Source organism: Capsicum annuum, chromosome 12 (genome assembly GCF_002878395.1).
Source record: "Capsicum annuum cultivar UCD-10X-F1 chromosome 12, UCD10Xv1.1, whole genome shotgun sequence".
NCBI classification, from domain to species: Eukaryota; Viridiplantae; Streptophyta; class Magnoliopsida; order Solanales; family Solanaceae; genus Capsicum; species Capsicum annuum.
The window spans coordinates 216,240,173-216,258,564 of NC_061122.1; the positions used below are offsets into that span (position 1 = coordinate 216,240,173).

Sequence of the window (18,392 nt, forward strand, 5' to 3'; positions counted from 1 at the left end):
CTTATGATGAGGTTTTTTCTGAATTTTGTGCATAATGAGAGCTTTAATGTGGTTAATACTTACACGCATTCAATGTATATATTAAACTAATACATGCATGACATGTGTTTGAATTTAAAATTTATGTTACTTAATCATAATTAATTAACAAGTATTTTACTTAATTTAATCACTTAATCATAATAAAGAACATTAGTTTGATGTATATACCAGATACGTGTAAGTTTTTACCCTTTAATATACCGCGGTGATCGTTTATTATTTTAACATACATTTTAAGAAATAATAATTAATTGAGATAACTTTATTATATCACCCTTTGAATATAATAAATTTAATATTTAAAAAAATATATTGAATAAAGTATACTATTTATTAGCAAGCGTAAAATGGATACAATATATATTAATCTTTTAAATTAGATAAGTAGTATCCCATATTTATTTTTGGTATATTGAACAAATAGAAAAGGTCAAAAGGATATTTGATTAATCGCACAAGTATAAAAGTTGGCTTCTGGAGAACTGATAATTTACTACTTCTTCCGTCGCATTTTATGTGTTATCATTTGATCGAATACGAAGTTTTGAAAAAAAAAAAAAAACTTGGTAAAGTTTATCAAATTATTCTTTATCAAAAAATATGTCAATATTTTTTTTTTAATTAAGTGAAACCAATAAGGGTAAAAAGGATAATTGTGTCTTTAAAAAGTTGCTTAATAAGGAAAGACGATATTTATTTTGAAACGGATTAAAAAAATAAATAATGACACATAATTTGAGACGGAGAACGACCAATGGCAATACCGTAAATATACTCATTTTCAAGGGTAAAACGATAATATTATATTTTTAACCAAACCACAAGCTTTCCCTTTCCTTCCAGATCTTTCCCGTTGTATCTCTCTCTCCCCCTTCTTCCCCAAGCTCTCCAATTATGGATCCAAACAACAAGAAGAGCACTAAATTCTCATCTCAAGTGTGTTGCTTGTTTACTTCTTCTCTAGCCTAATTCAGTGATGTATTTTGTTATTAGTATTTTCGTGAATCTGTTGTACTATTATTTTGATTAGGTTTAAGTGATTGCTCAAATAATTGATTTTAATCGAGTAGTTATTATTTATTAGAGATTTCAAAAATTCATATACTATAGTTTTCTATTCAATCTCTTGATTTTATTCTTAGCTTATTTGGTGTTATTATCTATCGATAATCAGCCACAGAATTTCATGAGTTCTTTGCCAGAGAAAGAAGTTCTACCATCTGTGGATAATGAAATTGAATCACCAAAAGATGAGTCTCTGGATGAGTGACCTACAAAGGTGTATTTGGAAGGCAAATTGCAAGTAGAAACTCTTCGGAGTGATTCCTTGATGGTTTAACTTCAGGAATCAGAGAAAACAATCAAAATCCTGGAAAAAAAAAATAGAGAATCTCAGACAGTCAAAGGGGATGATGGAGGATCAAATTGAGAAAGAAAAGATGATGAAAGAAGACCTTGAGATGCAATTCAAAGCAGCTAAACTGGAACTGAATGAAGCTTGTCAAAAGGCTTGCTCTTTAGAGAACGAACTCGACCAAAATAAGTCCAATAAGAAGCTCGATTCTACATGCAATTTGCTTCACCTGCAGCAAGAAAGGTACATCGGATGCTTTGTAAATTTGTTATTAGTTTTCTAGGTGTCTTTTTTAACCTGAAACATGTAATTTGCAGCACAAAAAAATGGAGTTACTGAAGAATGCTGGGGTGGACCCTGAAGAAAAGCTTCTTCAAAGTGTAAGTTCCCATTAGCTTCAGTTAAATTACCTTTGGCATTACAGATCAAATTTCTGGATGCATGTTTCTTCATTATTAGCAGAACAATCCAAACTTCTAAAAAGGGTCATATTTAATTGATATAACTCATACCAGATGAAAATCAATCGAACTTTGAAAAACCAAAAATATACTCATTACCTATTTCAAAAAGTTGTCGAGTTTTATTTATTAACAAGTCAACTTCCGTAACTGTCTATCGAATGCGTACTAACATCATTGACATACACATTTTGTTCAATTTCTTAGGATTGGGAGATCACTGCAGCTTCAGAAAAGTTGGCCGAGTGTCAACAGACTATTCTGAACCTAGCAAAAGCAATTGAAGGCATTGGCCTCGCCGGCGGATCCAGCTATCTACAACTTTAGATACAACTACTGCTCCCATGACAACCCCAAAGAAAAGTTTTGGACGTCGTTCATCTCTTCTTGACAAGATGTTGGATGAGGACTATGAAATGGGGTCTCATATGACCAAGTAAGTCATTCTGGATGCCAAGAGAAATACTTCTTCCAGTATTGAGGGGTCAGTGAAACAACCAGAAAAGTCTCCATTGACAAATGAGAGTACAAATTCAAGAAATGAAGTGGTTACTGGCTCCCAGCCTATCGTACCTAGCAAGAAAAAAAATGTTCTTGGATTGTGGAGGAAGTTGTTGCGAAAAGGTAAGAAAAATAGTAGCATGACGAAACTTAAGGTATGACTTGCATGGAATTCTGAAAAGATCTTGTTTTCCTCTATTGAAGAAGTGGTCTTGAAACTGTTCAGGGTGTGTGTATATATAAATTGATTGTATCGAAAGCTATTATGGTGTTCTTTATGCCCGTAAAGTCTAAAGTCATCATGTTATTGGTTTGAGATTATTTAATGCAGATTTTGTTTTACTTTTAGGTTGAAGTGAAGACAAGAGATTGAAGAGCTGTGAATATCCATATATTTTGCAGCCGCAGGCCAGGCCTCTTACTCTCAACAGTGAGGGCTCTCGATAACGTTGGCCTGGACATCCAACAAGTTGTTATCAGCTACTTCAATGGGTTTGCCTTTGAAATCTTCAGAGCTGAGGTACTTGCTTTTCTGTTTAGTGTACAATTCTAGACCCGAGCAGAAGTTTGTATATAGGAAATAGTAGACCATCAGTTCCTGCACAACACATCCTTCTGGAGCTTGCTGAACCTAAACTATATTAAGCTTTAAACATGGGAATGTCGAAGATAAAGGCTAATAGGTTGTACTGATTCCTGTTGGCATCTCTTATGATACATAAAAAATTTAATTACCAACTCATAACCGAGAATAATACCCTTTTAAAAAGCTGGTAGTCCAAATTACTAGCTTCATGTTATTCGCCTGTAAAATGCTCTATCAGTTTCTTGATTTTGTTTCTTTTTCCTTTGATTATGTTGTTATTGTTGTAATTGGCAATTCTTATGATTTTTTTTTTTTTTTCAAATTTACAGGGATTTGGGCAATACTAATATTTCTGGAAGTTTACGACCAGCGCTTGGTGAATCAAGAATCTATAGTACTTGTATTTTTCTTTGTTTATCTCTTTTCTTGTTCTTTTGTTTCTTGTCTCAAATTAGTGTAGCTCCTGTTAGATGTACTGAAACCGTGGAGAAAGTAACGAAAAAGCAATATAAAAGGGGCATTTTTTTAGACAAAGATATATGTTTGGATTACTGTCACATGATTAATGTTGTTTCTCTCATTGATTTTCTGTGCTTACTTTACTTGCAAGTCTATCTATCTGTTGTCTTTTAAGGTAACAGACAAACTTTATCCTGAATTGCAGGGAACTTTATAGTAACAACATTGAAGGTAAAATTCCAAAGGAATTGGGTAATGTGGAAAATCTTGTTAGCATGGACCTATATGGCAATAAATTTGAAGGCAACATTCCAAAATCTTTTGCTAAATTAAAGTCTCTTAGATTTTTGTAAGTATTCGTATGAAATGATTCATGAGTTTTACAATTTTAAGCCGATATTTGATGTTATAAAGATCATTGAATCTTTTTCATGTTGTGACTGCAGGCGGTTAAATGACAACAAACTAATTGGTTCGATTCCAAGGGAACTTACAACCCTCCCCAACCTTAAAGTACTGTAAGTTTTTGAAATTTATATTTGTTATTATTACCTTCATATGGTGTTGATTTCTGCTTGAGTGAATCTTTTAATCGCATTGCTGCAGTGATGTTTCTCACAACGATCTTTGTGGAACAATCCCTGTTGATGGGCCCTTCGAAAGCTTTCCTATGGAAGGGTATTCACACTAGTCATTTTTTCTCCCTTATTAAAATTTCACTTACATTTTTACTGATGATCTAACTATCCCTTGATATGGTACTGGTTCACTAATGCCCGATTTATTGGCGAAAGTTTCTTTGAGCTTTATTCGGTAACTGTTTTACTCAGGGGAGGAGAATTTTATTGAATGACCGGTTGCATGATGCTTAGAATTTGCTTTAAGGTTCATAGGCTCAGGTTCTGAATGCACAGCCTTGCATTATTGAGCTTGATCCTACCTACTGCAAAAATTAAGTTCCGTCGAGTCATTAGTTAGTAATTGTTGTTGAAAAGAAAAGGTCATTAGTTAGTAGTTGGTGACTTTGGTAAAATTCTAAACTTACTGCAAGAGGTGAGTTAATATTTGTTTCTTTCTTCTTTTGTTTGGTTTATAAGAGACTAAGGATGAAATACAGCGGGGCAATAGAATCAACAGAATTGAACTGTTTACAACGTTCACCCTTTGCTTGAGTACTGAAACAAACATTTATTGTGCTCATCTGTTTTTTAGCTTTCTAGAGAAGATAAAACTGGTTGTTCTCAATCTAATATCTGTGTATTGCTTAGTTTAAAAATTTTTTGTTGTATGTTTGATTCATGGAATGCCATTCTTATCTATTTGGTGTTTTTTTTTTTTACAATAAACGTTGTCTTGATGCTACTGGTATAGGGTCTGCTGCTGGATTCAAGTTGGATAACCTCTTCAAACTAAATGGCACCCGTTCATGGAGCAATAAGATGACTCTCATGCATTATCTTTGCAAGGTAAAGATCTTCCCTCGGAAAATAGATTGACAAGATAAGAATAATGGGATTACAAATTTTTCCCGTATTTCTTGTAGTGTGCGGATGCAATGTTTACTGCTAGAATTTTCATCTTATTGATTTCGCTTTTTTCTCTAATACTTGATCTTAGCAAGCACAATAATCCTCCTTGACAATTAAGGTTTCTTTAAGGTGGCCATGCAACGTGATAATTTAAGATCTTATCTTACCTATCATCGAAAAGCAAAAGGATGAAAAAACTAATGGTTTTATCATGGCAAAGTGCATTTTGAATTAACTTTTCCTTGTGCTAGTGACAATCATTTTTCACACAATGCTTTATGAAATTATTATTATTCGACAGATACTTGCTGACAAGTCGCATGAACTACTCGACTTTTCTAAAGATCTTTCCAGCTTGGAACCTGCATTAAATATTCCTCCATATTCCCAAGTTATAATCTGGTAGCTCTGTTCTCCAAAGTTAAATCATTTGATACAAATCATAACTCACCTAACCATTTGATACAAATTGTACCTTCTTGAACTCTAAATAAGGCTGCATCTTGCAAGAAGGGAAAATTATATAAGCTGCTTCTTGCTCTAAGTGTTTCCCTCTTCACCTCCATTTGCATGTATGGACTTCCTTTTCTTGCTAAATGCAAGCCTTGTGATTTATCCCTATCTGAGTCTTGTCCTGGCAATGGAGAGAGAGGAAACTTCAAATAATGCAACTGCCCAAATGGTTGCTACAATGAGTTGGACACTCTTATTCTTACAACAAAGGAGGACGCGATCAGAAACATTTTCTCCCTAAACACTGCCACTGAATTCCAAGACACATCACTTCTTATCTTCTTTTTGTTGTATTGCATCTTGGGAGTCATTACTGTGGGGATTGTTGTGCCATCTGGTCTCTTCATCCAAATAATCCTCATGGGTTCAGGTTATGGTCGCTTGCTTGGCATTGCTATGAGACCTTACACAAAAATTGATCAGGGGTTGTATGTTGTTCTTGGAGCAGCTTCCCTTATGGCTGGTTCAACGAGAATGACAGTTACTGTTTGTATCATATTTCTTGAGCTGACAAACAATCTTCTTCTGTCGATAACATGTTTGTCCTTCTAATTGCTAAAAGTGTGGCAGCCTGCTTCAACCAGAGTATCTATAAAATAATGTCGGAATTAAAAGGCCTACCTTTCTTGGAAGCACATCCTGAGCCATGGATGAGGAATATCACAGTTGGTGAGCTTGCTGGTGTAAGGACACCAGTGGTTACACTTCACGAAATTGAGAAGGTGAGACGAATTGTAGAGGTTCTAAAATATACCACACACAATGGATTTCCTTTTGTAGATATAGTGATACCCGAATTGCATGGACTTATCATAAGAACTCACCTTCTTTTGGTGCTAAAAAAGAAGTGGTTCTTAAACGAAAGGATAACAAAAGATTGTGAAGTATGGGGAGAAATTCACATGGATTGGAATCTAAAATACTTCTCTTGTAGGCATTTCCAGTGGTTGGAATCTTGACCAGACAAGACCTAAAGGCCTGCAATATTTTGAATGTTTTCCCCCATCTGGCAAAGTGTTAACAGTAACAAAAAGGGGCACTGAACTTTTCAATGGAGAAAATAATGCATTTACCAATGTAAATAGGCAACAATCACTATGATTTGAATTTCATGCGAGCATCCTGGAGTATGATATTCCTGTGATTGTATAAAACATACATTTGGGATCTTATGATATGTTCATGATGATGATATTGTAAAATATTCAAATGTATTTATATATGCAACAGTTAGTTTATATTGATCTTTATATACAAGTTGATTATTAAGATTCATACCAAAATTAGGCATTGGGCCCGTGCAAGGCACAGGCATACCTATCTAGTTTTATTATATAACACTCCTAATTACTATAAGTCATATTACTCAATGGGGGAAGGAAAAATATCATTTTATGAGGATAAAATAAATATACTACAACGTATATAATGTAATTTAACAAAATAAAATTTAAGGAGAATAGAGAGTACACAATTTTTATCCGTCTTAGAAGGTAAAGGGGTTGTTTCTATAGATCTTTAGCTCAAGCAAAAAAATAGTTTAAAGCAGTACAAATGAAGAAATAACCAAGGGAAGAAGCCATAACAAAATATTATGCACAACATGACAAATTATCCTAAACAATAATCACAATAAGATAATACAATGACAAATTATCCTAAACAATAATCACAATAAGATAATACAATAATTAAAGCACAAAAATAATAGATAATAACAAATTCAAAAAATAATAAACTATATATGTGAGTACAACTGACTTAATAGTACAGAAGAAGATAATTAACTATCTAACTAACCTTCGACTACAATTTGTATCCTCTGTTTTGCCCTTTTTTGATTTCGAAGGGTTGAAAAATATTGATTTCGACTTTTTAAACTATTTCAAAACTTTAAAGAAAATTTTAAAATAATTTAAGAAATTATAGAGTCACCACTTAATTTATTTGAAAAGAAAATAAGAAAACTTTTAAGGAAAATCCTAAGTCGTAAAACAGAAAAAAGACTTAGGTTTTTAAGAAAATCTCGGGAACTATTTGAAAATCACCTTTGACTAACTTAGAAAAAGAGAAGTTGATTTTTGGAAAGAAAGTGGCTGCTCTAGGAAAAAGACTTGTATAAAATAAATTTTGGCGACTTAGTAGGGAATTTAACTAAATCTAAGCAAATTAATAATAATTAGCACGTAAAAGGGGAAGGGGGAAACTAGAAGACTTAGGCCATTAGGCTGTAATGCCCCGAGTCTGTACCCCGGACACTACACGATGCTCACAATCCCGAAGGACCATAAGCTAACCCATGACTGGTACCTACTGCAATAACTGATTAGTAATACTGCAATTATGCGGAAATTAGGCAGAAAACATGCCAAAAGGTTCAATACTGTAATAAAATTGAATACGGTATAACAATAGAAACTGAAAACATCTGACTGAAAATACTCTAGTCTGAAAAGTCTCTAAACTGTCTGAAATATGGAGTTGATGGGACAAGTCCCCAACTAACTCTAGCTACAAAAAAAAAACTAAAACGTTGAAATAATAATCATGTCCTAGAACTATGAGGACTCACCACTAACTCTGACTGCTGAAGTTTTGAACTGCTAAGGATGCTCGGGAGCCCGTGCGTCTGAACCTATGATATACAACATCATAGCGCTACAGAAAAGTATGTTTCAGTACTTTGAATGTAATGGTATGCTAAGTGAGGTAGACTGAAATGCATAGGTTCATAGGCATAAAAAATACTGACTGAATGAGAGTACATGCATAGATACGTAAACTGTAACTGAGATTGTGATAACACTGAATACTGAGTCTAAATACTGATTAACTGATATCTGAGTATACTGATACCGAATTATTGATAACTGAATGACTGTATTTGAAAATCTTAATTCTGTCGGACTATACTGAGTTCCGCACTGAACTGAGCGACTGTATTTGAAAGTCCTGAATCTGTAAAACTGAACTGAGTTCTATTCTGAGACTGGAACTAAAACTGAGACTGTGGGAAGTAATCATTTAAGCGATATGACCCTCTCTGAACTGATTGGGGTCCAACCTGTAATCCCAGCTGGAAGGATGTCAGTATCATGCCACGGGTAAAGACAAGATGAGTCACCCTCATCTGGCAGGGTGCTCTCAACGAGAATAGTGGTACCCTCAACTGGCAGGTAGATCACCTCATCAACCCTCAACTGGCAGGTTGATGTCTCAACCTACGCTGGCTACGTAGTTCTGGAATACAAGGACTGCTTCTAAGGATCACACCCTCTACTGGCAGGTGAGTCCCCATCCTTGGGTTCACTCGGTGCTGAATCCTACTCCCAACTGAATAGACCCTTGACTAATTTCTAAATTGTTCTAAGCTGGACTGAACTGTTACTGATCATACTATTTAATTGAATTGAACTGAGTTCACTGAGTTTCGTAGACTGACAGAATACTACTAAATTCTGTTAACTGACTGAGTACTACTGAGTTACCCTGAGTTCTGTAACTAGCTGAATTCTACTGATCGTGACATGGCTGAATACTATTCTGTAACTGACACTAGTCTAGGCATACAGCTAAATTGTTGGGTATTAAATACCCCCAGGACTCAATAGCATGAAAAGCAAATCACTGCATGATTTTAGTGGCAGAATGGTAGTAGCTTACTAACAATACATTCACTTAGGCATTTTTGTCAAACACTTGATATACATTGGGCATGTGCAAGATTAAATTCACATAATAGCATGTTATGCTTGGGCTACTCAATTCACATAGGCATTTTGACACACACTTAAGAAGCATGGGTATTTCACCTATCAATACACATGTAGTACTATCATGAATTATACATTTTACTTGCAACTCAAGAGTTTAACATGAAGTTCACAAAGTTTAACTCACAGTTAACTAGTTTGCATGAAACTTGGGACAAATCATAGAGTTAGATCACCATTAACATCATAATCATGAATACATTCAAGATCCAACAAGAATCCATGAAATCAATTAACTTAAATTTTAAAAGAGTTTCTTGGACTCCAAGGGTGAAAGGATACCCTTGGATGAACACTTCACATTCCTTAGTGCCTGAATTCTAAAAGATTGGTGGTGGTTTCTTGAGTTCTTGATTTGAAATTGATCCCCCTAGGATTTCTGTTCTTGAGAAATTTGAGAATAATGAATGAATTTAGCCTTTAAAGGGGCTTAATCTCGTGTTTTAGGGACTGAAGGACGTGGAAAAAAACCCAAATACCCCTAAGGACACGGCTTTTTAATGGCTGAATTTAGCCTTTAAAGGGGCTTAATCTCGTGTTTTAGGGACTGAAGGACGTGGAAAAAAACCCAAATACCCCTAAGGACACGGCTTTTTAATGGCTGAAAACCGAACTGTCGACATACAGACCAACGCGCCGCGTCATTGGCATCGATGCGATGGCCAATGCGCCGCATCGAGTCCACATCGTTTCACTGGAAATTGCCACGGAGCCAAGAAAAAATATTGATCGACGCGATGGTCGCCGCGCCGCACCGAGATCGCGTCGATGCACTATTTTGGATTTCCAAACGTGGTTCAAATGAGATTCGAAAAATACGAAACTCGTTCGGGAATACTTACTGACATTATTGATAATGAATTAACCTAAAGATTGACATTTTAAGGTCATAGATGCCGTGAACTAGAGTTGCCAATTACGAAGGCCAAAATGACACTAAGTTTGAATACTTAGATGGAATTTTCTAAGTCTGGGACACCTTAGCAAACTTAAAAGACTGAGTTGAGCTTAGAATTTGTGGGGTCTTACATAGACCCAAATCAATAAACTTGTCCTAAGCTAATTTGGGCTTTTGGCCCGTCATCACCTATCCTAATCTAAATATTGGGCCGTGGGCCCGTAAGCTGTCCTAAACTATATTTTTTATTCCTTTTGGCCCAAAATCTGCTTCACCTGTATTAGTTTACAACTTTGGCTACGAGGCCCCAAATAAATGACTAAATAACTAAATAAAAATAAGACAATAATAAAAATCGAGACTTTTCAAGTCTCTTAGCGACATCATTAATGGATTTTGACCCGTTTTCCTTCTTCTTTCATCTTCTGGCACCTGCACACCATATAATTGACTTTAATCTTAAACTTTAGACTTGATTTGAAAAGGTGGGCCTCTTAGCCCATTACGAAATGCAAGAGGAGAGGAGTCTATTTGGACTTGAGATATTTTTTGCATGCAAAGAAAAGATAAAGAAATTAATATACGTTCAAGACATAAAAGTGACATATTTCAAAGCAAAAGAAAATGTCAAGAACCAATATTTGAATGACAATGATAAACACACTTACACACGTATAACAAGAATGAGATTCAACAGATAAAATGCAAAGCAAAGATACCCACTTACATGGCTCATGATTTATGTTCATATTAAGAATGAACAAAGAAGAAGGTCATATTCAATGAATTAATATGAGAACAGACAACGTGAGCTTGCGAAAGTAAAGGGATGAGACAATAAGAAAAATATTCATGACTTCTAAAATTGAAAAAACATAGACACTAATCCATATAACAAAAGAAAATAAAGGCTAACTTTTCAAGAAAGGGAATCTTTAAATTTTAATTAAGGCGACATTAACGAAGATTCATACATCTAAATTACAACCAACATTTTAGGGGAAAACGTGTAACGACCTGTGGTTTATCTTTCTAAGACATCATTGATTTTCTTTTAATATTACGAATCAAAGAGAGATGTTAAATATTCCAACACATATGGATGAAGTAGAAGCAGCCGATAGCAGACTATGGTTACTGTTTCATTGCTTAAGTTTGTTGTATTGTCCAATAGTGTAGTAGTTAGTTAGTTGCAAGGAGAAGTTAGTTAGTTATAACAACTTGTCATCTAGGAACTACAAGTTGAGAAGCTTCTAGATGCTTCTAGATACTTTGTACAAACTCTATAAATAGACACTAAGTCAACTAAGAAAGAACTGTAACTTCCAATTCTCACTATCACATCAATAAACACTTTGATCTTCTTCTTTTTCTTCCTCTTGTGAGTTATTCCAGCGATGAAGTAGTGTGAGTATACACGTCATGTAGCAGATTTTATCATGGTATCAGAGCTCAGGTTATTGTAGCTACAATGTTGATTGAGATACAACTTCAACAGAGTTTAGATCTATGAGTTCCTAGCTGCAGAGCAAGTCAGAGCTGAGGAAAGCTTTATTGGTTAGACATCTCTGTTTAATTACAGTTCCTTTTGAGTTGCTTTGAGTTATTTTTCAATTACCCAGATCAATTGTGTCAATCATTAATAGTGAGCTATAGATTAGTATGAAATTCAGCAAATTTGTTAGTTGAAATGGCACCTAAAATAGATTCTAGTGATCCACTGTATATTAGGCCTTCAGAAGTGTCTGGTGCTAATTTAATCCCAGTCAAGTTAACTGGTTTAGAGAATTATGGTGTTTGGAGTTGTTCAATAAGAATAACATTGTTAGGAAAACAAAAATTTGATTTTGTAACTGGAGCTTGTAGCAAGAACAATTATAAAGAAGAATTGCATGAGCAGTGGGAAACCTACAATGCAATTGTACTTTCATGGCTGATGAGCTCTGTTAGTGCAGAGTTATTAACTGAAATTGTATATGCAACCAGTGCATTTGAGGTATGGGAGGATTTGAAGAAGAGGTTTGACAAGGTCAATCGAATGAGATTGTATCAGCTACATAGAGTGATCAGTACTTTATCCCAAGAAACAGATTCTGTGGCAACTTACTTCATAAAGCTAAAAAATTCATGGAATGAGTATGATACTATGATTTCTACTTCATCATGTACTTGCCCAAAATTAAAGGAATATGCAGATCATGTGTATGAGTTAAGGTTGATTTAATTTTTAAGTGGACTGAATGACTCATATGACTCAGCCAGAAGACAGATCCTACTAAAGGGAATTAAACCTACACTAAATCAGGCATATGCCATGATAATGGAGGATGAGATGCAATATTTGAGTAATGTGGTTGCAATCACTGAGAAATCAGATCCTATTTCTATATAGGTGAATAGAGAACCAGATCCAAGCTATGCATATCAAGGATATAAAGAAAAGAAGTGTGAATATTGCCAGTTTGGTGGACACACCAAAGAGAACTGTTATAAGCTGATAAGTTATCCAAATGATTGGAAGCAAAGAAAAAAGAATAATTATAACAATGGAGGATCAAGAGGGTATAATCATTAAGGATATGGGAGAAACAGTGGACATGGAAACCAGTATGCAGAAAACCAGTATGCAAGACCATACAATTCTCAATCTAACCTTACTGATGCAGGGCAAAGTTCAACAATCCATAAAGGAAACAAAGAGGTACATAATACAGTGTTGAGAAAGGGACAAGGCTTCACAGATAATAAGTATAAACAGATCATGGAGCTCTTAAACAAAGATCCTCAAAATATGAAGCAGGCAAACATGTCAAGTATGACTGCATGCTTATTGTCTCATACTAATACTTAAGAATGGACAATAGATTCTGGTGCTACTCACCACATAACTGTAGATAAGACTGTATTATCTACAAGTACAATAGTTAGGCCAGGAGTGTGCAAGGTGAATCTCTCAAATGGTACTAAAGATGATGTCTCACACACTGGTAAAGCTACAATATTTCAGAATGCAGTGTTGGATAATGTACTATTTGTATCTGATTTCAAAATCAATTTGTTATCAGTATCCAAGGTCACTAGATAGTTGTCTTGTTTTATATTCTTCTACCCTGACTTTTGTGTCTTCCAAGATCTTCACAATGGCAGGGTGAGGTGGATTGGTAGAGAAAAAAGAGGTCTGTACATGATCAGAAGTAAACATGAAGACAACAATTCCTCAAATATGCAGAGAAAACATGAAAACTTAGTTGCAGAAGTCAATGTAAAGGACAACAGTATATGGCACAGCAGACTTGGCCATCCACCTAATCAGGTATTTTATATTTTTGATCTTTTAGATCACAATAAGAATATTGAGATGTCACATAAATGTCATGTATGTCCACTGGCTAAACAAACTAGGCTGGCTTTTCCTGTTAGTGATACTAAGTCTAAAACATGCTTTGATATGGTGCACATGGACCTTTGGGGACTTTTGGGGACCTTATAAAACTCCAACTTTTGATAAAAAGTTTTATTTCTTAACTATTGTTGATGACTACAACAGATATACTTGGATCCACTTATTACAGTTAAAGTCTGAAACCATCATGGCTCTTAAGAATTTTATGTGTCAAGGTCATAAGGTCAGACAATAAGAGAGTTCTTTAATTCACAATGCTCAGATTTGTTTAACTCTTTAGGGATCTTGCATCAAAGTAGTTGTCCTCATACACCTGAACAAAGTGGTGTGGTATAGAGGAAACATAGACAAATATTGAACATTGCTAGAGCTATTAGATTCTAATCCAGCATACCTGTCAAGTTATGAGAAGTTTTGGTTCAAACTGCAGTATATCTAATGAACAGGATGATTGGTAACAAAAGCCCTTATGAGTTGTTATTTTCAGGAACCCCTTCATTGGTGCATTTAAGAGTAGTAGGTTGTTTGTGCAATGCTTCAGTATTACCTAAAGGTGATAAGTTTGCAGAAAGAGCCAAACCTGCAATGATGATGGGATACTCTACTTTACAGAAAAGATATTTGCTGCTGGATTTAGATACCAACAAAATATTTGTTAGCAGAGATGCTACACTTCAAGAGCATGTGTTTTCATTTACCAACAGGCAAGATAAAGATGATGTATCTAGCTCTCTACAACTGAATGACTACCACGGTGAGATAGAGTCTGATGTGATTGAAGATCATATAATCAGTCTTTCTCCAGACACAGATGGATCACCACAAGATGGTTTAGAACCCGAACACTTGGCAGAAGTTCTACCACATGAGGAGTCAACAATAATGTACTAGTCACTACAGAGATAAAAGACATACAACCTCCATCTAGAAGAACTCTAAGAGTAACTAAAGAGCCTATTTGGTTGAAGGATTATAGTACAACAAGAAAAAAAGAAGGACATCAGATACCCCGTTGCTCATTATCTATCTTATGATAATACTTCACTTGCATATCAATGCTATGTTGATAGTTTTTCTGCTCTGGTGGAACCACAAAACGTTAGTGATGCAGCTGGAGATGAAAGGTGGAATCAAGTCATAAAGTTGGAAATACAAGCTCTTAAAGATAATAATATATGGGAAGTGGTGGACTTACTATCAGGTAAGAATGTTATAGGTTCAAAATGGGTATATAAAATCAAGTACAAGGAAATGGAGATGTTGAAAGGTTCAAGGCTAGACTAGTAGACAAATGCTATAGCCAGCAGGAGAGGTTGGACTACCATGATACTTTTTCACTTGTTGCCAAAATGGTAACTGTCAGGTGTGTTGTTGGTCTAGCAGTGCCAAATTTTATTTAATTTTAACCAAATTGAAAATCAGTTGACCGATGGCATTGCGATTATGATCAATTTGATTTCAATTATGGTCAAATCTAATAGATTGACTAAATTAAATTAAAATTCAATATGAATTAATACTTCCTTTGATCCTGGGATTCTTGATTTAATAAAATCAAATAAATATTTCTCCAAATAAATTAATTTTGAGAAGAAATTTTATTTAAATTAAGACTTTATCCGTTTTGGTTAATTTTTAAGTTTAATCAGTAAAAGTTCAATTTTGATAAAAATATTTATTTAAATAATAAACTTTATACAATTTCACATATGTAAATACGAAAACGTATAATCGTCAATTAAATTACAAAATTAACAAAAATAAATATTTTAGAGCGCATTTATTCGGATGAAATTAATATTTCAACTTTATTAAAAACTAAAGAAATTCAGGATTAAATTTAGTCGTGAAAGACAAAAATTAGATGTCAACATACTCCACAACCTCACATTTAATGTTGTGTCCGTAGTAAGTTGAAGCTACATCATATTTTACCTAGTCATTATAAGACTTTTTTTTCAACAACAAATTATGTGTATAAACAATCTATAACATAAATTCCATCAATTAATCAGGATTGTGGAATTGCATAATTTTCATATCAATTTAAAACTACTAATTCAGTCAAGAAAATATACTCGAACCAGGATTACGATACTTTCTCGACTTGAGAGCGTAAGTCGTCTTCTTCTTCTTTGAAAACTCTTTTCTCTCTCTTTTCATTTATCAGTTTCCTTTCAGAATAGTGTAGATAAAATACACGACTATACACTATTCTCGTTCTAAAGATCGAGAAAGAGGATCCATAATTGTATTGGGAAGTTACAATTCCTTTTACTCAATCTTCATTACATAAGAAACAGAGGAGTTATAAGGCATATTAACTTCTCAATAATATGCAATTTAATTTAGCTATTTAATAGTACTTTTTAAACCAATATTAGTCACGTGGGCCACAATTTACATTCTCACTTAATGTTTCAATAAATATTTTGATCAATGTACGCATTTAATGTTAAACTTTATTTCATTGTGATTGAATAAATCAACTAATGTAATATTCCCTCCGTCCCAAATTTTCTAATTTACTTGTCTTTTTATACTTATCAGGACAAGATAATTTTTTTTTTTATTATACCCTTAGTGTAATTGATTACTCCTTGTTATTAACATTCTTGAAAATGTTGCAAAGAGGAGTACCATTAAGATTACACCATTAAGAATATAAATGGTGCTTTGGTATTAGTCATCCATCAATATTGGAACTAACAATAAGACACAATTAGAAGGGGCAAAATGGTAAAGTTACATTACCAATCATTGTTTTCTTGATAGCCGTATCATCCCAATTTGGGACGAATAAAATGAAACGGAGGGACTATGAGTCATGACGGTTATTCATCAACTTATTTGACATAATCTCTTCCATGTACCATGACATGTTGGTCTATTATCCAACACGTACGATTATATAAGGTCCAACAATTATACTTAGAATATTTTTTATCTTATTGAAATCTGTTATCGTCATTCTCAACATATTGTATAAAAGAGAAATATGTAACAATATCAACATACATAATTGAGCTCAAAATGTCACTTGCATAAACATAATAAAGTTTTTACATAAAATCATTAATTGTCATTAATAATGCCATTCTTTCAATATGTTCAACAGATGTTTTAGACGGTAATTCTCTCATCAAAGGATTAATAATTGTAAGCTTGGTACTAATATGCTCAATTTCACTTTATTAGTCAAAAAGTATTTTAATTTCATATGCTGGCCGCAAACCTCTCTAGAGCATAATATAGTGTTGAAACAAGTGAAAAAATCTCTGAGAGCTTACTTCAATTCATAAAGAGCTTTGTGAAGTTGGCAGACATATCTTGAATGAGCGGTATCCAGAAATCTAGGAGGTTGAAACATATAGACCTCCTCCTCAAGAGTTTCGTGTAAAAAAGCATTACAGACCTCCAGTTGCTTAAAAATCCAATTATATGTGCAACTGAGAGAAAGAACAATACTAAGAATTGTTGATTTGATAACAAGACGTGAAACGGTGAAAGTATCAGAAAAATTAATATCTGCCTGTTGATGGAATGGAAGCCTTACTCCTTCGAATGCTTATTGTTTTTAGAGAAAAATTATTGCAGTATTATCACAATAAACTTTCAGTGACTTGAAAATATTATTTACTAATTCAAGTTTTAAATAAAGCTCCGCAACCAATTAATTTGAATTGTGACCTCAAAGCAAACAATTAGATGTTTGTTAATTGAATTGATTATACGGTACTTTTACTTTCATTTTTAATAACGATTTTGTTAAAATACTTTGAATATTCCGAAATTGTTAATCTACTTGATTTGATTTAAAATAAGTACCAAGTTTGTGGTATAATATAACCAATCTAGTTAATACTTGCTCCAAAATTACAATCTGCCCTACATAGTTATGCTGGAATTATGATTTTGATATTAAATGATTTTCGAATGAAGCAGTATTTATGATTTAGAAATTACTCTTCCCCCGTTTTAAAATGATTGACCCTTTTTCTAAATAAATTTGTTTCAATTCAGTTGTTCTATTTATGAAATTTAGAGAATTTTATTACGTTCTTACAATGCTACCCCTATCATTAAATGACTATACAAAGTGCATATAATCAAATTTATATTTCAAAGTATAATTAATATAGGGGTGTGCAAAATTGATTCAATCGATAAAATATTATTGGTTTATCAAGATTGAGTTCATGATTTTTGTAAATTATTTTATTGGGTTGTCAGTGCGGTTTCCAATTTTAGTTAATGGTTAAATCAATAATCTAATAAGATTATATTAAAATTATATTTTTATTCATGATTATATAATAGTTAGCTTTAAATTTAAATACATATCTTATTGGTTTTTGCATTTTATAGTTGTTATCTTAGTGGCTATAAATTATGTAGACTTTATACATGAATATAGTGTAGAACAAATGAAAATAAGAGAAAGTAGAAAAAATTAGGGGAGTATTTTCTTATTGGTTAAACCAAAAATCGAACTGGTAAGGATCAAAAATCGATTAACCGAAACCCAATAGCGAATATCTTATTGGTTTGGTTATCGATTTAGCGTGTTTACAAATTGAAAATCGATAAATCAAACCAATAATACAGAAAATCAAACCGATAAATGCACATCCCTAAATTAATAAGTCTAATTTGATAAAATAAGTCACTAATAAATATTTTCTTAAAAGGAATAACAAGTCAACAAAGACCAATTATTTTGAAACGGAGGGAGTAGAGCCCATTTAGCCTAATTGATTTAAAATAGCTAATAACCGTAGGTGCTGAAACATTTAGGGGTCGTTTGGTAGAGTGTATTGACAAAAATAATGCATGTATTAAGAAATGTGTATTAAGAATACCTTGTTTGATA

At 33.6% G+C, this 18,392-nt stretch overlaps 1 protein-coding gene across 1 annotated transcript; it reads left to right on the plus strand.

Annotated features, from left to right (window-relative positions):
- The first annotated feature begins 875 nt into the window (after positions 1-875).
- On the plus strand, positions 876-6,695 carry LOC107850738 (leucine-rich repeat protein 1-like). Its single transcript, XM_047401126.1, is given in 10 exon segments — positions 876-1,639; positions 1,714-1,776; positions 2,065-2,481; positions 2,708-2,878; positions 3,274-3,320; positions 3,323-3,344; positions 3,609-3,752; positions 3,850-3,921; positions 4,010-4,081; positions 4,775-6,695. Coding segments are annotated over 7 exon segments (417 nt in total). The 5' UTR covers positions 876-1,639; positions 1,714-1,776; positions 2,065-2,481; positions 2,708-2,846; the 3' UTR covers positions 4,803-6,695.
- The last annotated feature ends 11,697 nt before the right edge of the window (positions 6,696-18,392 follow it).